General features: G+C 42.2%; 1 protein-coding gene across 1 annotated transcript in view; it reads right to left on the bottom strand.

Moving 5' to 3' along the window:
* Positions 1–1,064: 1,064 nt before the first annotated feature.
* The window catches only part of LOC133248186 (antigen WC1.1-like), a 55,369-nt gene continuing 35,441 nt past the window's right edge, over positions 1,065–20,992 (bottom strand). The window contains 11 exon segments of the mRNA XM_061418011.1: positions 1,065–1,265; positions 1,268–1,345; positions 4,277–4,414; positions 5,270–5,359; positions 5,747–5,884; positions 6,433–6,465; positions 6,716–7,030; positions 7,117–7,158; positions 16,396–16,710; positions 17,831–18,145; positions 18,222–18,317. Coding sequence (XP_061273995.1) covers positions 1,201–1,265; positions 1,268–1,345; positions 4,277–4,414; positions 5,270–5,359; positions 5,747–5,884; positions 6,433–6,465; positions 6,716–7,030; positions 7,117–7,158; positions 16,396–16,710; positions 17,831–18,145; positions 18,222–18,317 — 1,625 coding nt within the window. The 3' untranslated portion in view covers positions 1,065–1,200.

Genomic DNA, 20,992 nt, shown 5'->3' with positions numbered 1-20,992 from the left:
ACCACTAGAAAAACCATAGCCTTGACTAGATGGACCTTTGTTGGCAAAGTAATATCTCTGCTTTTGAATATGCTATCCAGGTTGGTCATAACCTTCCTTCCAAGGATTAAGCGTCTTTTAATTTCATGGCTGCAATCACCATCTGCAGTGATTTAGGAGCCAAAAAAAAAAAAATAAAGTCTGACACTGTTTAAGCAATCTTGAAACATCTGAAAAATTGATGTTTTCAAAGAATCCCCTTGGTCTGAAATCCTTCCTCTAAGAGATCAGTCATGTCAGATGCTTCCATCCATATCTCTGAAACATAAATAGCCAAATGTTCCTGATCTTTCTATCTATATCCATTCTTCTGGATCCCCTCTGCCTAGGTCTCCACTTTCTTGCCCTCTTGTCCCATCTGAATACAGGGTGTGGGTGAGCACCAATTTGCCTTCCATCAACTTGAAGACATATATGAATTGATATAATTCACTTAGAAGGAGAGATCCTTGGAGAGAGAAGAAATAGCAGCATCCTAAAGAAATAGTAAGACGAGATGGAGAAGAAAGAATGGATTTATAAGGATTGGATAATCAAACAGACATGGGATATGTGCAAAGAGGTGTCTGGATCCACCAAAGGAATAAATGAGAGATGAAAAAGGAAGAGGTAGTTATGTTCAGTTAGATTTTTAATTGGCTTGTGAGTATTGAGGCAGGATAAGGAAAGCTGTATTCATTCTCTTCCACCAGCCAACCTTCCACTTTGAAACTCACACCCAGTCTGGTGTCCAAGAACAAGTTACAAAGTGGTGATGTGACATCTCAGAGGTGTTTAGAATTGTGTGTTTTTTTTTTTTCCCCATGAGTTCATCTTGTTAGGAAGGAGTATGTGAATATAGACCAAGTTTACATCCTTTTCTAAATAAGAGTGACCTGGAGCACTTGTGAGTGCTAATGCCCTCATTAGCCTCTAAGACAGGTGAGAAAGCAGGTCAGCTCACTCACTTGCATTTCCTTTGAGAAAGATGGCATTTGAGGACCAATCCTCTAAAAGCGTTTGACATGGAGCTTGCTAAGTTAACAGCACAGCAAAAAGTTAATTTATTCAGAATATTTCATTTTGAGCAATTTTCATATGACACAATTACAGGTCAGCACTACTCTATTGAAATACAGACAATTAAAATATCTGAGGCTTCATCTTATATTTAATACAACATCACGAAAAAGTCACTGGGGGTGTTCCCAGGGCACTGAGTTCAACATCATCGTACCCAGCACCTCTTTTTTCCCCTGGAGCAGCCAGAGGCTCTCTTCTCCTTGCCCAGGATCAGCTGCTTCTCTGGAGAAGTTCAGATAAGAGCCTGAGGTAGAAAAGAGAAGTTTGATTAGAACTGAGACACGAGGATGGGACAGAACCCTCTGGTGGAAGGGAGTCAAGCAAGTGCTTATGACAAAGCATCCCTGGGACCCAGGTGTGGGGAGGGAGGCTCAGGCTATTTCACATGAGTTCCAGTGAGGATGGATCCCAGCTGTCCTCTCAGATCCAGTGCATGTGGTCTCCTGGGCCTCAGTGCATGGGGAAATCCTGCATCACAGGAGATCCGTGCTCAGGAGCTCTGGGAGACCTGCTTCCAGGCAACACAATATCAAGGAGATGCCCAGCAACAGTAAGAATTATGAAAAGGAATTTAAATGTTCTCCTTTCACAGGTGATAAATGCAAATTCACAATAAGAGGGAGACTGGAAACAGGAAAAATTAGAATTCCTCACTCACAACCCATGTCTGCTCTTAGTTGACTTGACTCCTGTTCTCAAATGTCCACAAATAGTATCACAGGTGCAGCCACAGAAATCTCCTCCCCAGAAACTACACAGGCCCTCAGATGGAGAAACACTCTTTTCTAGAGAATGAGGGTCTTCTTGCAGCTACTGAAATATCAGTTTATTGTGATACACACAGTCAAAGGCTTTGGCATAGTTAATAAAGCAGAAATCGATGTTTCTCTGGAACTCTCTTGCTTTTTCGATGATCCAGCGAATTTTGGCAATTTGATCTCTGGTTCCTCTGCCTTTTCTAAGTCCAGGTGAACATCTAGAATTTCAAGGTTCATGTCCTGTTGAAGCCTGGCTTGGAGAATTTTGAGCATTACTTTGCTAGTGTGTGAGATGACTGCAATTGTGTGGTAGTTTGAACATTCTTTGGCATTGCCTTTCTTTGGGATTGGAATGAAAACTGACCTTTTCCAGTCCTGTGGTCAGTAAGTTTTCCAAATTTGCTGGCATATTGAGTGCAGCACTTTCACAGCATCATCTTTTAGGATTTGAAAGAACTCAACTGGTATTCCATCACCTCCACTAGCTTTGTTCCTACTGATGCTTCCTAAGGCCCACTTGACTTCACATTCCAGGATATCTAGCTCTAGGTGAGTGATCACACCATCGTGATTATCTCGGTCATGAAGATTTTTTTGTATAGTTCTTCTGTGTGTTCTTGCCACCTCTTCTTAATATCTTCTGCTTCTGTTAGGTCCATAACATTTCTATCCTTTATTGTACCCATCTTTGCATGAAATATTCCCTTGGTATCTGTAATTGTCTTGACCATATCTCTAGTCTCTCCCATTCCATTGTTTTCCTCTGTTTCTTTGCATTGATCAGTGAGGAAGGCTTTCTTATCTCTCCTTGCTATTCTTTGGAACTGTATTCAAATGGATATCTCTTTCCTTTTCTCCTTTGGCTTCACTTTTCGTCTTTACTCAGCTATTTGTAAGGCCTCCTCAGACAACCATTTTGCCTTTTTGCATTTCTTTTTCTTTGGATGGTCTTGATCCCTGCCTCCTGTACAATGTCACAAAACTCCATCCATAATTCATCAGGCACTCTGCCTATCAGACGTAATCCCCTGAATCCATTTGTCACTTGTACTGTATAATCATAAGGAATTTGATTTAGGTCATACCTGAATGGTCTAGTGGGTTTCTCTACTTTCTTCAGTTTAAGTCTGAATTTGGCAATAAGGAGTTCATTATCTGAGCCACAGTCAGCTCCCAGTCTTGTTTTTGCTGACAGTACAGAGCGTCTCCATCTTTGGCTGCAAAGAATATACTTAATCTGATTTTGGTACTGACCATCTGATGATGTCCATGTGTAGAGTCCTCTCTTGTGTTGTAGGAAGAGGGTGTTTGTTATGACCAGTGCGTTCTCTTGGCAAAACTCCATTAGCCTTTGCCTTGCCTCATTTTGTACTCCAAGGCCAAATTTGGCTGTTACTCCCGGTATCTCTTGACTTCCTACTTTTGCATTCCAGTCCCTTATAATCAAAAGGACATCTTTTTTAGGTGATAGTTCTAAAAGGTCATGTAGGTCTTCACAGAACGGCAACTTCAGCTTCTTCAGCATTACTGATTTGGCATAGCCCTGGATTACTGTGATATTGAATGGTTTGCCTTCATGTGTGCAACAATGCAAAGATATTATTAAAACACTTGTTCCATTTTTGAATTTGCTTTAGTTCAGTTCAGTCACTCAGTCATGTCTGACTCTCTGTGACCCCATGGACTACAGCACACTAGGCTTCCCTGTCTATCACCAACACCCAGAGCTTGCTCAAACTCATATCCATCAAGTCCGTGGTGCCATCCAACCATTTCACCCTCTGTCATCTCCTTCTCCTCCTGCCTTCAATCTTTTCTAAAGAGTCAGTTCTTCGCATCAGGTGGCCAAGGTATTGGAGCTTCTACTTTGGCTCAGTCCTACCAATGAATATTCAAGATTGAGTTCCTTTAAATTGACTGGGTTGATCTCCTGGCCATCTAAGGGTCTCTGAAGAGTCTTCTCCAACACTACAGTTCAAAAGCATCAATTCTTCAGCACTTAGCTTTCTTTTACATATGCTCAATTAATCGATAAGTTTCTCTTTCAGCCATGACACAATGCTTGTGGGATCTTAGTTCTTTGACCAGGGTTGAACCTAGGCCCTAGAAGTGAAAGTGCAGAATCCTAACCTCGGGACCACCAGGAAATTCCATAATCTATAAATCTTCATGCAAGTATATCACATACAAAGTGATAAGTTTATGTCACATTATGGAGACATAAATGCCAAAAGCAGAGTGATTCTCACTCCTTGCAAGGGGTCTGACAGCATTAAATATGGCATATGGTCAAGATGATGCTACCAAATGTATGAGATTACCTATATTTTGAATCTCTAGGGAGGCTGGGCATTGAGGAGCACAAATTCACTCTTTTCAGATAGAAAGATTACAGGAGATCAACTGACCCCAGTCACCTGTCTGAGAGGACCTCACCCCATCCTCCTTCTCTGGGGGCACTTCCTCCTCGCTCCCCTGAGAGGCAGAAGGAGTTCCAGGCACTGGTACTTCTTCAGCATCATCGTAATTTTCAGCAGGGACATCAGTCCTCTGATCTGGGGGTTCCAAGAGCAGACAAGGGAGTGGATGAAACCGCAGTAAGTGGGTTGGTCTGGGGAATACCTAAGATACCTTCTGACCCAGAGTTTCTGAGTTTCTGAATAGAGGCACCAGTTACTCCTTGTTTCAACAGACTTTTTTCTCTAAGACCATATTTCATTTTTACATGTCCATAAGCCAAAATACAATTTTACTTATCTCAATATTTTCTGGTGGAAAGTACATATCTCAAAGCAACTCGTCCACTATTGAGCATTGCTAAAGTACTTTGACAAATTGTGCTTTACAGATGTTATTTTTTAAAAACATTGTGTGCCTGTTGTGATTCTGGACACAGAGAGACCAGTCCCAACGTGACACATCACAGAACAGCCAGAGAAGGAGAAGGAAGAACCCCATCTGGACACAAGGGATGCCTCTGGTCCATCAAAGGAAAACCATTCCCCTTAAATCACCTCTTGATGAGGGAAACTCTCCTCCCCACAGCCCAGCCGAGGCAAGTCCACCTCTATTTCCTGGAGTGGATCTGTAATCACTGTTGTGCTCACCATCATGGTGTAATACAGTAGATTAGTCAGTGAGAAATCTGACGGGAAGCCTCATGTGGAGACAAACATCACACAACACACAGCATGACCCTCCCCACACCCATGGGACCTGTGTTAAGGCTGAGAAGGGACAGGCCTGGCTTCTGCAGTGTAGACAGAGGCTGGGAGGTCACGGGGCTCTGAGAGGCCATCCTGCCTCTTTGGAGGAGCCGGGGCACACATGGGGTTTGTAGATGCTGAGATGTGCACAGCCAGTGGGTGGTGACAACCAGAGATCCCAGGAGGGCAGACAGAGACACTCACCTGGGCTGCCCAGACCTTCCTTCTGTGTCAGAAGGTAATCGAGCTCCTCATACACAGCTTCAGCAAGAGCATCTTCATAGCTGGATAAGGCTGAGAGATTCCCCAGCAGGTCAGAGAAGCTTCCCCAGATACCCTGATCCAGCCAGCCCACCTTCATCTCCCTGGTGCTCACATGGGGGCTGCCAGGACCTCAGCATCGTCTCCTACCCCATGCACCATGTCAGCACCTTCTCCCCTCGTCTGACCCTGATTACAGCTCAGTGCCAACTCTGTCTGGTCTCACAGGAGAGGCCATGACTTATGAGAGTTCACAACCCAGTCCTAAGAACCTCTGTCTACTCAGCCCTTAGAGCTCAGCACGGAGCACATGGAGTCTGCAACTCAGAACAGTACCTGGCCCAGGTTCCCCTCCTCACACCTGCCCCATCTCCTGCCTTCACACACTCTCCCTGATCCCCAATTCCCCCTGCAGCCCACCTCTGCTCTCTGCTCTCCATCTGAGCAGCTGAGTCACCAGGATGACGAGGACCAGGAAGAGAAGAGCCCCCAGGATAAGGCAGAGGATCCCCGGCAGGGAGAAGATGCCAGGGAGAGAATTTGAGGTTGTTCTGGTTCCTAAGGAGAACAGGAAAAAGGGCTGGAAATAGTATTGGGCACAGAGAAATCTCTGTGTCAGCATTTTAAGGAGCTCTGGACAATGTCATCTCAGCCTCAGACAGTGTCAGGGCTCACCTGGGTCTCATCCTGAGACAAGTCAACTCCACCCTGGCCAGTGTGGCCCTGAGGCAGAGATGGGGATTGTCAGGGAGCTGCCCTGCCCGAGACAGCCTCTGAGGACCCAGCTCATCCCTTCTCCTTGGGCTTCAGGAGACAGAGCATCAAACAGTCCAGGGACTTGCACCTCTCTGATGAGGAGCAACACTCAAGGGCAGGTGGGAGATCCTTAGATTCTACAACATGGAAACCAGATTTCCTTGGACCCCGGGCATGAGAACATTTGACCCTGGACATCAAGGCAGAGGATTTCCCCAGTGTAATGCCCTGGCTCCTCCCCAATACCCACGGCTCCTCAGACTATTTCCTCTTCTGAGTTGTCAGAGAGCCCACAGAACAGGTCTCCAGTATTTGAGTATTCTCTCCTGCCCGTGGATGGATCACAGTACCTGCTGTAGTTGTGGGCACTGTTGTCCTTACACCTAAAGAGAAAAACAGTAGTGTGGAGAAGAAGAATTGGCCAGAACGCAGGGCAAACCTTTTCCGTCCTGAGCCTGAAATCAGACCTGAGTCTCCACAATATCAGTGTCCAGTCCTCCCAGCTCCCTCATCCTAGATCAGAGCCCCAGCACCTGGGATGTCTGAACACAAACTCCCCACCATGCCTGGCCCACCCCAGTGCCCCTGCGCTGCCCTGGCTCACCCAGGGTGGACCCCGAGCCCCTCACTCACCAGAGCACCTCACACCAGCATCCTCCTCGTGCTTGCAGTTGCTCTGCCCCCAGGGCTCTGCAGCACAGTCCCACAGGGAGGACTCCTGGCCCCCACACTGCACCTCATCCAGCCAGATGCTCCCATTTCCAGGGCCAAATGCTGCAGACCGCACGGCTTCTAGGGCCTGGCCACAGCCCAGCTGCTGACACACCACCTCAGCCTCTGCCAGGCTCCAGGAGTCATCGCACACAGTGCCCCAGGAGCCGCTGTGCCAGACCTCCACCCGTCCTGAACACTTGTTGTCTCCTCCCCTGAGCCGGAGCTTCTCTCTGTCTGAAAATGCAACAGCCCCTCCTGTGACTCCCTTGGTGGGAGGAAGGAGGCCCTGGGAGCCACAGGGGAGGGGCAGGCGGACATACCTGTGCAGGGGGCAGCAGTTGGACAGCTCTTGGGTCTTCTTCCTGCACACAACAGGGAAACAGTGGATCAGGAATAGCTGAGGGTGTTCTTGTCCCCACATAAGATTATCTAAGATTCATGGCTCAGTGCAAATGACATGTGAAAACACAGGCTCATTATCTCCTGGGCTGAAACATTCACTACATCTGATCACCAGCTGAAATTACTTTAAATATTTACTTGTCTATCAGTCTTCACACCCCACAGCAAATATAAACACAGACATCTACGAATGTACACACACCCCTCTGAATGAAAGTTCCATTAGAAGAAGGACCTTGTATATCTTATATGTGCCATGTTTCTGCTATTAGGAGAGTGCCTGCTCATTGTATGCACTCATTCAACAAATATCTATTGAAAACTATTTCGAAATACCTAGATAGGGGCTTGATAAATATTTATTATATGAATGGACAAATAAAATTCAGTGAAATAAAATATCTTTTTTTAAATTCATACTAATCAGTGAAATAGTAAACCAAATATAAATTAATGGTAACAGTCTATGATAATAGTTCATATTAAAAATAATCAGTGCAGAAGCACAGAGTCAATTTATATTCAAAATCTCATGTACATAATTTTAATGGGAAATTATTAGATAGATTATAAACTACTCTTACCTATTATTCAGTGTGACAAGTGGGCAAGTGAAGACTACTGTTGTAAAAGGAAACTCTTTTCTAAATTTATTTTTAATTGGAAAATAATTGCTCCACAATGTAGTGTTGGTTATGTGTGTGTGTGTGTTAGTCGCTCAGTCATGTCCAACTCTTTGTGACCCTATGGACTGCAGCCCACCAGGCTCATCTGTCCATAGGATTTTCCAGACAAACATACTGGAGTGGATTGCTATTCACTTCACTGGATCCTCCCTACCCAGGGATTAAACCCAGGTCTCCCACACTGCAGGCAGTTTCTTTGCTGTCTGAGCCACCAGAAAAGCTCGTAGTGTTGCTTAGGAATCTCTTAAAAAGAAAGTATACAGGAAAGACTTAGTAGAATTCTGGGAAGATATATGGACACATATATGTACACACTGAGTAAGCCAGAAATTTTTGCAATGGTTAAAAAACGCCTACTGAGAACAATTTGTATTGAGAAGATGCAGAAATAATAAACAAAAGACTGAAAATATATGTAAAAGAATTGAAGCTGAGAGAAATATAAATTCAAAAAAACAGAAGGGTAAATAGTACCTGTCATAAAGTATCAATATTTATATACTCTTTCCAGATCTTCCTATCAAAACTCCTACCCACTCTATGCAGAGAACCTCTGAGAAAACGATGGCAGGACCTCTGTGAGCAGTTTGCTCATTTTCATGGTCAGAGACTTTACCACATCTCAATTCATAGGGTTTAATTATAGGAAAAATATCATCATTAAAAGGTCTTACAGTTTAATGCCTCTTTGGCAAGGCAAATTGGAAGTGGTCAAACAAGAGATGGCAAGAGTGAATGTCAACATTCTAGGAATCAGCAAATGAAATGGACTGGAATGGGTGAATTTAACTCAGATGACCATTATATCTACTACTGTGCACAGGAATCCCTCAGAAGAAATGGAGTGGCCATCATGGTCAACAAAAGAGTCTGAAATACAGTACTTGGATGCAATCTCAAAAACGACAGAATGATCTCTGTTCGTTTCCAAGGCAAACCATTCAATATCACAGTAATCCAAGTCTATGCCCCAACCAGTAATGCCGACGAAGCTGAAGTTGAATGATGCTATGAAGACCTACAAGACCTTTTAGAACTAACACCCAAAAAAGATGTCCTTTTCATTATAGGGGACTGGAATGCAAAAGTAGGAAGTCAAGAAACACCTAGAGTAACAGGCAAATTTGGCCTTGGAATACGGAATGAAGCAGGGCAAAGACTAATAGAGTTTTGCCAAGAAAATGCACTGGTCATAGCAAACACCCTCTTCCAACAACACAAGAGAAGACTCTATACATGGACATGACCAGATGGTCAACACTGAAATCAGATTGATTATATTCTTTGCAGCTAAAGATGGAGAAGCCCTATACAGTCAGCAAAAACAAGACCAGAAGCTGACTGTGGCTCAGACCATGAACTCCTTATTGCCAAATTCAGACGTAAATTGAAGAAAGTAGGGAAAACCACTAGATCATTCAGGTATGACCTAAATCAAATCCCTTATGATTATACAGTGGAAGTGAGAAATAGATTTAAGGGCCTAGATCTGATACATAGAGTGCCTGATGAACTATGGAATGAGGATCGTGACATTGTACAGGAGACAGGGATCAAGACCATTCCCATAGAAAAGAAATGCAAAAAAGCAAAATGGCTGTCTGGGGAGGCCTTACAAATAGCTGTGAAAAGAAGAAAAGCAAAAAGCAAAGGAGAAAAGGAAAGATATAAACATCTGAATGCAGAGTTCCAAAGAATAGCGAGTAGAGATAAGAAAGCCTTCTTCAGCGATCAATGCAAAGAAATAGAGGAAAACAACAGAATGGGAAAGACTAGGGATCTCTCTAAGAAAATCAGAGATATAAAAGGAACATTTCATGCAAAGATGAGCTCGATAAAGGACAGAAATGGTATGGACCTAACAGAAGCAGAAGATATTAAGAAGAGATGGCAAGAACACACAGAAGATCTTCATGATCCAGATAATCACTATGGTGTGATCACTGACCTAGAGCCAGACATCCTGGAATGTGAAGTCAAGTGGGCCTTAGAAAGCATCACTACAAACAAAGCTAGTGGAGGTGATGGAATACCAGTTGAGTTCTTTCAAATCCTGAAAGATGATGCTGTGAAAGTGCTGCACTCAATATGCCAGCAAATTTGGAAAACTCAGCAGTGACCACAGGACTGGAAAAGGTCAGTTTTCATTCCAATCCCAAAGAAAGGCAATGCCAAAGAATGCTCAAACTACCACACAACTGCACTCATCTCACACGCTAGTAAAGTAATGCTTAAAATTCTCCAAGCCAGGCTTCAGCAATATGTGAACCATGAACTTCCTGATGTTCAAGCTGGTTTTAGCAGAGGAACCAGAGATCTAATTGCCAATATCCGCTGGATCATGGAAAAAACAAGAGAGTTCCAGAAAAACATCTATTTCTGTTTTATTGACTACGCCAAAACCTTTGACTGTGTGGATCACAATAAACTGTGGAAAATTCTGAAAGAGATGGGAATACCAGACCACCTGATCTGCCTCTTGAGAAATTTGTATGCAGGTCAGGAAGCAACAATTAGAACTGGACATGGAACAACAGACTGGTTCCAAATTGGGAAAAGGAGTTCATCAAGGCTCTATATTGTCACCCTGTTTATTTAACTTATATGCAGAGTACATCATGAGAAACGCTGGACTGGAAGAAACACAAACTGGAATCAAGATTGCCGGGAAAAATATCAATAACCTCAGATATGCAGATGACACCACCCTTATGGCAGAAAGTGAAGAGGAACTCAAAAGCCTCTTGATGAAAGTGAAAGTGGATAGTGAAAAAGTTGGCCTAAAGCTCAACATTCAGAAAATGAAGATCATGGCATCTGGTCCCACCACTTCATGGGAAATAGATGGAGAAACAGTGGAAACAGTGTCAGACTTTATTTTTCTGGGCTCCAAAATCACTACAGATGGTGACTGCAGCCATGAAATTAAAAGATGCTTACTCCTTGGAAGGAAAGTTATGACCAACCTAGATAGCATATTCAAAAGCAGAGACATTACTTTGCCAACAAAGGTCCATCTAGTCAAGGCTATGGTTTCTCCTGTGGTCATGTATGGATGTGAGAGTTGGATTGTGAAGAAGGCTGAGCACTGAAGAATTGATGCTTTTGAACTGTGGTGTTGGAGAAGACTCTTGAGAGTCCCTTGGACTGCAAAGAGATCCAACCAGTCCATTCTGAAGGAGATCAGCCCTGGGATTTCTTTGGAGGGAATGATGCTGAAGCTGAAACTCCAGTACTTTGGCCACCTCATGCAAAGAGTTGACTCATTGGAGAAGACTCTGATGCTGGGAGGTATGGGCGCAGGAGGAGAAGGGGACGACAGAGGATGAGATGGCTGGATAGCATCACTGACTCAATGGACGTGATTCTGAGTGCACTCTGGGAGTTGGTGATGGACAGGGAGGTCTGGCATGCTGCAATTCATGGGATCGCAAAGATCCCATGACTAAGTGACTGATCTGATCTTATCTGATCTGGCCTTCAAATGAAAAAGACAAAGAGATTAGCAAAGAGAGGCAAGGAAGGGAGTGAGCTTCTGATTTTGAAGTATCTGATCCCACATTCTCTTAGCTATGGGTTTCAGGCAACATCCAGCATACCGTGTACCTGAATGGGGTGTGTGTGTTTGTGTATGTGGAGGGGGAGGGAAGGAGAAAAAGAAACACAGAGAGAAATGTTGAGGGAATAAGTTGCTATGGTTTAACTATTTGTCACCTTCACCAACATTTATTTATTTCATTCAAAATTTACTGCTGAAATCTCAGTTCCCAGTGTGACAGTATTTAGTGGTGGAGCCTTCTCCAACTCTTCCAAAAACAGAAGAAAAGATCACTTCCAAATTCATTTTATGAAGCCAACATCAGTCTGATACCAAAGCCAGATAAGGACACCATGAGAAAAGAAAATTATGGGCTAATACTCTGATAAGTACAGGTGCAAAAATTGTCAACAAAATATTAGAAAACTGAATTTGACAATACACTACAAGAATCATACACCATGATCAAGTGATATTTGTTCCAAGGATACAAGGATAGTTCAACATTCACAAATTAATCAATGTGATACACCAAATAAACAAAATGAAGGTAAAAATCATATCCTCAAAGGATGCAGAAAAAGTGTTTGACAAATTCAACATCCACTTACAGTAAAAACTCTTTTACAAAGTAGGTATAGAAAAGGATTGCATCTCAACATAATTAAGGCCATATGAAAAGTACACAGCTAACATCATACTTGACTGTAAAAAACCAAACACTTTTCCTCTGAAATCAGACACAAGACAAAAATGTCTACTCTCACCACTTTTAACTCAACTTAGTTTTGGTAGTCCTATCCAGATCCATCAGGCAATAAAAAGAAAATCAAGATATCCAAATCTGGAAGGAAGAGGCAAAACTGACACTATTTGCAGATTGAAAAGTGAAAGTGTTAGTCACTCAGTCATTTCTGACTCTTCACAACCCCAAGGACTGCAGTCTGCCAGGCTCCTCTGTCCATTGGGATTCTCCAGGCAAGAATACTGGAGTGGGTTGCCATTCCCTCCTCCAGGGGATCTTCCTGACCCAGGGACTGAACCTGGGTCTCTTGCATTGCAGACAGATTCTTTACCATCAGAGTCATGAGGAAAGAACCCCCGTTACATGATATTATATGTAGAAAACACTAAAGATTTCAGCAAAATGAGAACTAATACACTTAGTAAAGTTGTAGAAGAAAAATCTGTATACAAAAATCATATACATTTCTTTACATTAACAACAAATTGCTATAAGAGAAACTGAGAAAATAATTCTACTTATTTGCATGAAAATGAATAAAATATCTAGGAATAAATTTAACCAAGGAGGTGAAAGAGCTGTACACTGAAAACTATAAACACATTGATGAAAGATACTGAAGATGACTCAAATAAATGGAAAGATATTCTGTACTCATGGATTGGAAGATCTAATATTATTAATATGGCCATACTACCGAAAGCATCTACAGATTCACCACAATCCTTATCAAAATTCCAATGGAAATTTTCACAGATACAGAAGAAACGATCCTAAAATTTGCATGGAACCACAAAAGTCGCTCAATACCAAAGCAATCTTGAGAAAGAATAACAAAGCTAGAGGTGTCGTGCTTCCTGATTTCAAACTATATTACAAAGCTATATTAATCAAAACAGTATGTCATTGGTATAAAAATGAACACAGAGATCAATGGAACAGAACAGAGAGTCCATAAATAAACCCACATTTCTATGGTCAATTAATTTTTTACAAAGAAGCCAAGAATATACAGTGGGAAAAGGACAGTTTTTTCAGGAAATGGCATTGGGAACACTGGACAGCCACATGCAAAAAATGAAACTGGACCACTATCTTACACCATTCACAAAAATTAACTCAAAATAGATTAAAGACTTGATCACAAGTCCTGAAGACATAAAATTTCTACAGGAAAAAACATAAAATCCTCAACACCAGTCTTTGTGATGATTTTTTGGATCTGACACCAAAAGCAAAGGGAACAAGAGTAAAAACAAGCAGTTGTGATGACATAAGGCTAAAAAGCTTCTGCCCAATTAAGGAAACCATCAACAAAGTGAAAAAGCAACCTATGGAATTGGAGAAAATATTTGCATATTATAGTTCCGGTAAGGATTATTATCCAAAATACACAAGGAACTCATACAACTCAGCAGCAAAAAACAAACAGTCTGAGTTTTTTTAATGGACAGAGAACATGAATAGATATTTTTAAAATAATACATACAACTTGCCAATAGGTACATGAAAACGTGCTCAACATTATTAATCATCAGAAAATACAAATCAAAACCACAATGAGGTATGACCTCATATCCTCTATAAAGGCTTTTATCAAAAAGAAGAAAGAACAGGAGTTTTGGAGAATGTGAAGAGACAGGAAAGTTTTTGCAAAGTTAGAGGGAATGTAAGTTGATGCAGCCCCTATGGAAGCAGTATTGAGGTGCATCAAAAATTAAAAATAGAACTGCCATATGATTTAGGAATTTCACTTTGGGGTATTTATCTGAAGAAAACAAAAACACTAACTTGAAAACCCAATGTTCATTGCAGCAACATATGTTCAGTTGCTAGGTTGTGTCTGACTCTTTGCAACCCCATGGACTGCAGCATGCCAGGCTCCTCTGTCCTTCACTAACTCCCAAAGTTTGCTCAAATTCATGTCCACTGAACTGGTGATGCTATCTAATTATCTCATCCTCTGTGGCCCCCTTCTTCTTTTGCCTTCAATCTTTCCCAGCATCCGGGTCTTTTCCAATGAGTCAGCTCTTCTCATCACATGGCCAAAGTATTGGAGCTTCAGCTTCAGCATCAGTCCTTCCAATGACTATTCAGGGTTGATTTCCTTTAGGATTGATTGGTTTGATCTCCTTGCTGTCCAAAGGACTCTCAATTCAATTGTGGCATCCAAGTACCACAGTTCAAAAGAATCAACTCTTTTTAGCTTCTTCTATAACCCGGCTCTCACGTCCAGATTTGACTACTGGAAAAAATATAGCTTTGACCATATGGACCTTTGTCATATGGTGATGTCTCTGCTTTTTAATACACTGTCTAGGTTTGTCACAGAGGAGCAAGCCTCTTTTAATCTCATGGCTGTAGTCACCATCAGCAGTGATTTGGGAGTCCAAGAAAAGAAAATCTGTCACTGTTTCCACTTTCTCCCCTTTTATTTGCCATGAAGTGCTGATGATCTTAGGTTTTAGAATGTTGAGCTGTAAGCCAGCTTTTTCACTCTCCTCTTTCACCCTCAATGAGAGGCTTTTTAGTTCCTCTTCACTTTCTGCCATTAGAGTGGTATCATCTGTGTATCTGAGGTTGTTGATATTTCTCACAGCAATCTTGATTCCAGCTTGTGATTCATCCAGCCTGGCATTTCCTATGATGTTCTCTGCATATAAGTTAAATAAACAGGGTGACAATATATAGCCTTGATGAACTATTTTCACAATTTGGAACCAGTCGGTTGTTTCATGTCCAGGTCCAGCTGCTGCTTTTTGATCTGCATACAGGTTTCTCAGGAGGCAGGTAAGGTGCCCTGGTATTCTCATCTCTTTAAGAATTTTCCACAGTTCATTGTGGTCCACATGGCCGAAGGCTTTATGTAGTCAATGAAGCAGATGTTTTTCTGGAATTCTCTGGCTTACTCTATGATCCAACAAATGTTGGCAATTTGATCTCTGGTTTCTCTGCCTTTTTTAAACCCAGCTTGTATATCTCGGAAGTTCTCAGTTCACTTACTGCTGAAGCCTAGCTTAAAAGACTTTGAGCATAACCTTGCTAGCATGTGAAATGAGCACAATTGTGAGGTAGTTGACCATTCATTGGCATTGGCCTTCTTTGAGATTGAAATGAAAACTGACCTTCTCCAGTCTTGTGGCCACTGATGAATTTTCCAAATTTGCTGACATATTGACTGCAGCACTTTAACAGTATTACCTTTTAGTATTTTATAACAATATATATTAGTCAAACAATGTAAGTCTTCACTGATGAATGGATAAAGAAAATGTAGTATAGACTTATACCCACCCATAAAAAAGAAGAAAATCTTGCCAGTTTCAACAACATGGATGGAATTTGAGGGCATTATGTTAAGTGAAACAAATCAGACAGAGAAAGAAAAATACCATATAATCTCATTTATATGTGTCATATTTTTAAAAAAGCAAGTTCAGAGATGCTGAGTAGTTGGTTGCTGCCAGAGGTGGGGGATTTGGTGTGGGCCAAGGTAATCAAAAGGTATAAATTTGAATTATAAAATTAATAGGTGAAGAGATATAACATACAGCATGGTGAATACTGTATTGTCTATTTGAAAGAGGGCAAGAAAATACATCTTAAACATTCTCATCATGTAAGAAAAGATTTTAACTATATATATGGATCTATATGGAGAAGGCAATGGCAACCCACTCCAGTACTCTTGCCTGGAAAATCCCATGGATGGAGGAGCCTGCTAAGCTGCAGTCCATGGGGTCCCTGAGGGTCAGACACGACTGAGCGACTTCACTTTCACTTTTTGCTTTCATGCATTGGAGAAGGAAATGGCAACCCATTCCAGTGTTCTTGCCTGGAGAATCCCAGGGACGGGGGAGCCTGATCGGCTGCCGTCTATGGGGTCGCACAGAGTCGGACATGACTGAAGTGACTTAGCAGTAACTGCATGGATCTATATATATGGAGCCATATATATAGATATAACTAGACTTAATGTAGTGATCATTTATCAATACACACAAATATATAAGCATTGTGTTGTACACAGCAAAAAATATATAATGTATCAATTATATAAATTAAAAAATTTTAATAAAGCAAGTTTAGAAAATGTAGATTAAATTAGCTCCATCCAGACTTCATTTTATAAACTCAATTTAAACCCATCACTTAGATTTTAAAATATCAAATCTCACTAACAACATCCTACAGGGTTGGGAAAGACACAGAAACAGACATAAGTCACCTTCACATGAGATGTAGGCTTCCTCCTTTGGAGAGCATGAACTGTATTTCCATGGGCCAGAAGGACACTGCCAGAGAGAGGCATCCGTTTTCCGACACCGAATTAAATCTACCCACTGGGGTCTAGAACCTTCCCTGAGACCAACAGAGGTGTTGAGACTTCCACTGTCCCCACAGCCAAGCTGTCTGCAGATGATGGACACGGTGACATCATCCATGGGGCTGCGGCAGACACTGCCCCACGTCCCGTTGTAGAAAACTTCCAGCCACCCAGCACACTGCTGGTCCTCGCTCACCATCCTGAGGGCCAGGAACTCTAAGATTGAAAGAGAGGAGACAGGACACAGTGAGCACCCCACTCAGTGCTCTGGGTTTTCCTCTCTCCCCAAAATTGTGAACATTCATCTGTGACCCAGCTGAGGAAGCAAATCCATTAGATGACCAGAGTGAAACTTGTCTCCTTTTCACCTGACTTTGTCCATTTGTGTCTGTCTTTCTAAATATTTCTACCACCATGATGTAGTGGATATGAACTGAGAGGAAGACCAACCTGGACACCTGCAGGGAGAGGGAGCTGACTCCTGCTTCCTGACAAAACATCTAAAAGAGTGTATGAAAGGGGTGTGATGTGGACAGTGTGGAGGCAGATGGAATAATGGACCCACAGATGTCTACATGGAACCTGTGTCTATGTTTCCTTATCTGGCAAAAGGGACTTTACATATATGATTAAGGTATGGTGCTTGGGATGGTAAGAGTAACCTGAAATATGGCAGATTAACCACCTGAGCACGGTCTAATCACATTCTTAGACTCACTGTCCTTTAAAGTGGAATCCTTTTCCTCGTTCTGGTTAGAAGAAGATGTGAATATGGATAATGGTTAGAGAGGTGGAGCATTGCTGGTCTGATGATGAACAGAATGGGATTATGAGTGAAGGAGGGCAGGCGGTTTCTAGAAGCTTGAAAAGACAGGAAACAGATTCTTTCTCAGAGACTCAGAAGTGATGTGGCCCTGCTGAAACTTTTATCACAATCCAGTGAGATCCCTGCTGGACATCTAAGTTACAGAAGTGTAAGGAAATAAATATGTTGTTTTAAACCATTAACAATGTAGCAATTTGTTATAGAACAAGCAAAAACTAGCACAGTGGCTTTAAGACTTCTCTACTATACGTACCAGAAGGGTGAGCCCTGATTTCAAGAAAAACTGTGACAAAAGGCTCTGCCAGGAAACACTACTGAGAAGAAAGGACCAGAATCTCAGCTGCTGCAGGAGGCAGTGAAAGCACCTCATCTTCACCTCTGTTGGAAACACAGGCTTCACAGGAGGAAGCCTCCTTCTCTGGTCCTTTCAGCATCTCTCCCTCAGGGCTCAGACCCCCGTCCTTCTGGGCCCTCCCCTCCCCCAAACTGTGGACAGTGTGTAGCACAGACCTGAGCAGATGACCCCGGCGTCCTCCTTGTGTCTGCAGTCGTGCCTCCCCCAGCCCCGGGAAGGGCACGTCCACACCTGGGACTCATTTCCAGCGCAGTTCAGGTCGTCCAGCCAGATGGGCCCTGATCCTGCCCCAAAGTGGGCAGACCCCGTGGCATTAAGGGCTTCTCCACAGCCCAGCTGCCTGCACACCACGCGGGCATCGTCCAGGTCCCAGCCGTCATCACAGATGGTGCCCCAGGAGCCCTGGTCAAGGATCTCCACTCTCCCGGCGCAGGGACCACCCCCGTTCACCAGGCGGAGCTGTCTGCTACCTGAGGAGAGAGAAATGGGACAATGCAGCGTTGACCTGGGGAATGAGAAGGGTCTTCTGTCCTGTGGGACACTCACCTGAGCAGTAGGGGGTGCTCTCCTCTGAGGCCGCAGATCCTGCTGGTTCAGACACAAAGTGGTCGCAGTGGGGCAGCAGCACCTGGGTCTGGTTTCCTGAAGAAACAGCGATGATTAGAGGGTTTGGAGGGTTAAAGAACAGGAAAGTCAGTTAAACTAAATAATTTTTAGGAGGGGAGGGAAGTTTGGGGGAAAATGGATACGTGTATGTGTGTGGCCGAGTCCCTGGCTGTTCACCTGAAACTATAACAACTTTGTTAATCGGCTATACACCAATACAAAGTAAAAGGTTCAAAAGAAAAAAAATAAATAATGACCTAGTGATGGAGCTGAGATGAAAGCTGGAACATACTGGTAAAGTTACCATAATCTTCACGTTCCCTTTCTCCATGAAGAGCCCTGGTCCTGACAATGGCACGATTCCTGTTTTAAGCCAAGCTTTGCCCTAAGAATGAGTTAAACAAGTTGTTCTATCCTTCAGTTCAGCCCAGTTCAGTTCAGTTCAGTCACTCAGTCATGTCCAACTCTTTGCGACCCCATGAATTGCAGCACGCCAGGCCTCGCTGTCCATCACCAACTCCCGGAGTTCACTCAAACTCACGTCCATCGAGTCTGTGATGCCATCCAGCCATCTCATCCTCTGTCATCCCCTTCTCCTCCTGCCCCCAATCCATCCCAGCATCAGAGTCTTTTCCAATGAGTCAACTCTTCACATGAGGTGGCCTAAGTACTGGAGTTTCAGCTTTAGCATCATTCCTTCCAAAGAACACCCAGAACTGATCTTTAGAATGGATGGTTGGATCTCCTTGCAGTCCAAGGGGCTCTCAAGAGTCTTCTCCAACACCACAGTTCAAAAGCATCAATTCTTTGGCACTCAGCTTTCTTCACAGTTCAACTCTCACACCCATACATGACTACTGGGAAAACCATAGCCTTGACTAGATGAACCTTTGTTGGCAAAGTAATGTCTCTGCTTTTGAATATGCTATCTAGGTTGGTCATAACCCTCCTTCCAAGGAGTAAGTGTCTTTTAACTTCATGGCTGCAATCACCATCTGTCTTGGTGATTTATTTTTTGGAGCCCCCAAAAATAAACTCTGACACTGTTTCCACATCTATTTCCCATGAAGTGATGGGACCAGATGCCATGATCTTCGTTTTCTGAATGCTGAGCTTAATCTACCCCTAAATAGAAGAAGCAAAACAAAAGCCTTTCTGAAGAAGTTGTACAATTATTTATCTACAATGTTTGTGATTTTAAAAATACTTATATAAAAGAGATCTCATGGAAAACCAGAGCAAAAAGAAACATTAAAAAATTTCCCAGGGTATTTGGCTCTTAAAGTTACCTGACAATTTGTTTTATTTATTTATTAATTTTTGAGTATAATTGCTTTACAATGTTGTGGTAGCTTCTGCTGTACAGCAAATTTAGTAAGTTATACATTTACATATGGGCTTCCCAGGTGACTCAGTGGTAAAGAATCTGCCTGCCAAACAGGAGACTGGGGTTCCATCCCTGGGTTGGGAAGAGCCTTTGGAGAAAAAAATGTAATCCACTCCAGTATTCTTGCCTGAGAAATCCTATGGACAAAGGAGCATGGCAGTCCATGAGGTCACAGAAGAGTCAGACACAACTCAGTGACTAAACAACAACAACTCTATCTATATATCTATCTATCTATTCATATCTATCTATCTATTTATCTCTATCTATCTATGTATATGCATATATATATATACATATATATATATATATATACATATATATATATATATATATATATACACATATCCCCTCTTTCTTGGATTTACTTCCTATTTAGGTCACCACAGAACACTGAGTAGAGTTCCCTGTGCTATAAAAAAGTTATTATTTATCTATGTATATGTGCATGCATGCTAAGATACTTCGGTAGTGTCTGACTCTGTCAGTAGTGTCTGACTCTGGATTGTAGCCCATCAGGCTCCATGTCTATGGGATTCTCCAAGCAATATCTATTTTGTACTTAGTATCAATAGTGTAGGGCTTCTGAGTCTGGTGGCTCAGACAGTAAAGAATCCGCCTTCAATGTGGGAGACCTGGCTTTGATCCTTGGGTTGGAATGTCCCCTTCAGGAGGGCATGGCAACCCACAGTAGTTGTACCAATTTACATACTCATATGTAGGAGGATTCCTTTTTCTGCACATCCTCTCCAGCATTTATTTGTGGATTTTTTTAATGATAGACATTCTAACTGGTGTGAAGTATTACCTGCCTGTAGTTTTGACTTGCATCTCTCTAATAGTTAGTGATGTATTTGTTAGCCATCTGTATGTCTGGAAAAAATATCTATGTAGGCCTTTTTCCCATCTTTTCATTGGATTGTTTGGTTTGTTGATATTGAGTTGTTTGTGTATTTTGAAGATTAATCCCTTGTTAATTGCTTCATTTGCAAATATTTTCTCCCATTCTGAGAGTTGTCTTTTTGTTCTGTTTATGGTTTCCTTTGATATGTAAAAGCTTTTAAGTTTAATTAGGTCCTAATTTTTTTATTTTTGTTTTTATTTTCTTTAGGAGGTTGATCAAAAAAGATCTTGTTGCAACTTACGTCAAAGAATGTTCTGCCTATGTTTTCCTCTAAGAGTTTTATAGTCTGACAGAGAATTTAAATAGCCATGATTAAAGTGCACAAAGAATTAATTAACACGATGTGTATCTTGGCAGAGAAATGATAACAAAAACAAATGAAAATTTTACAGCTGAAAAAGTTAACAACTGAAATTAAGA

This window comes from Bos javanicus, chromosome 5, assembly GCF_032452875.1.
Source record: "Bos javanicus breed banteng chromosome 5, ARS-OSU_banteng_1.0, whole genome shotgun sequence".
NCBI classification, from domain to species: domain Eukaryota; kingdom Metazoa; phylum Chordata; class Mammalia; order Artiodactyla; family Bovidae; genus Bos; species Bos javanicus.
Note: the sequence above shows the minus strand (reverse complement) of the source record. Positions and strands in the feature narration are given on the sequence as shown.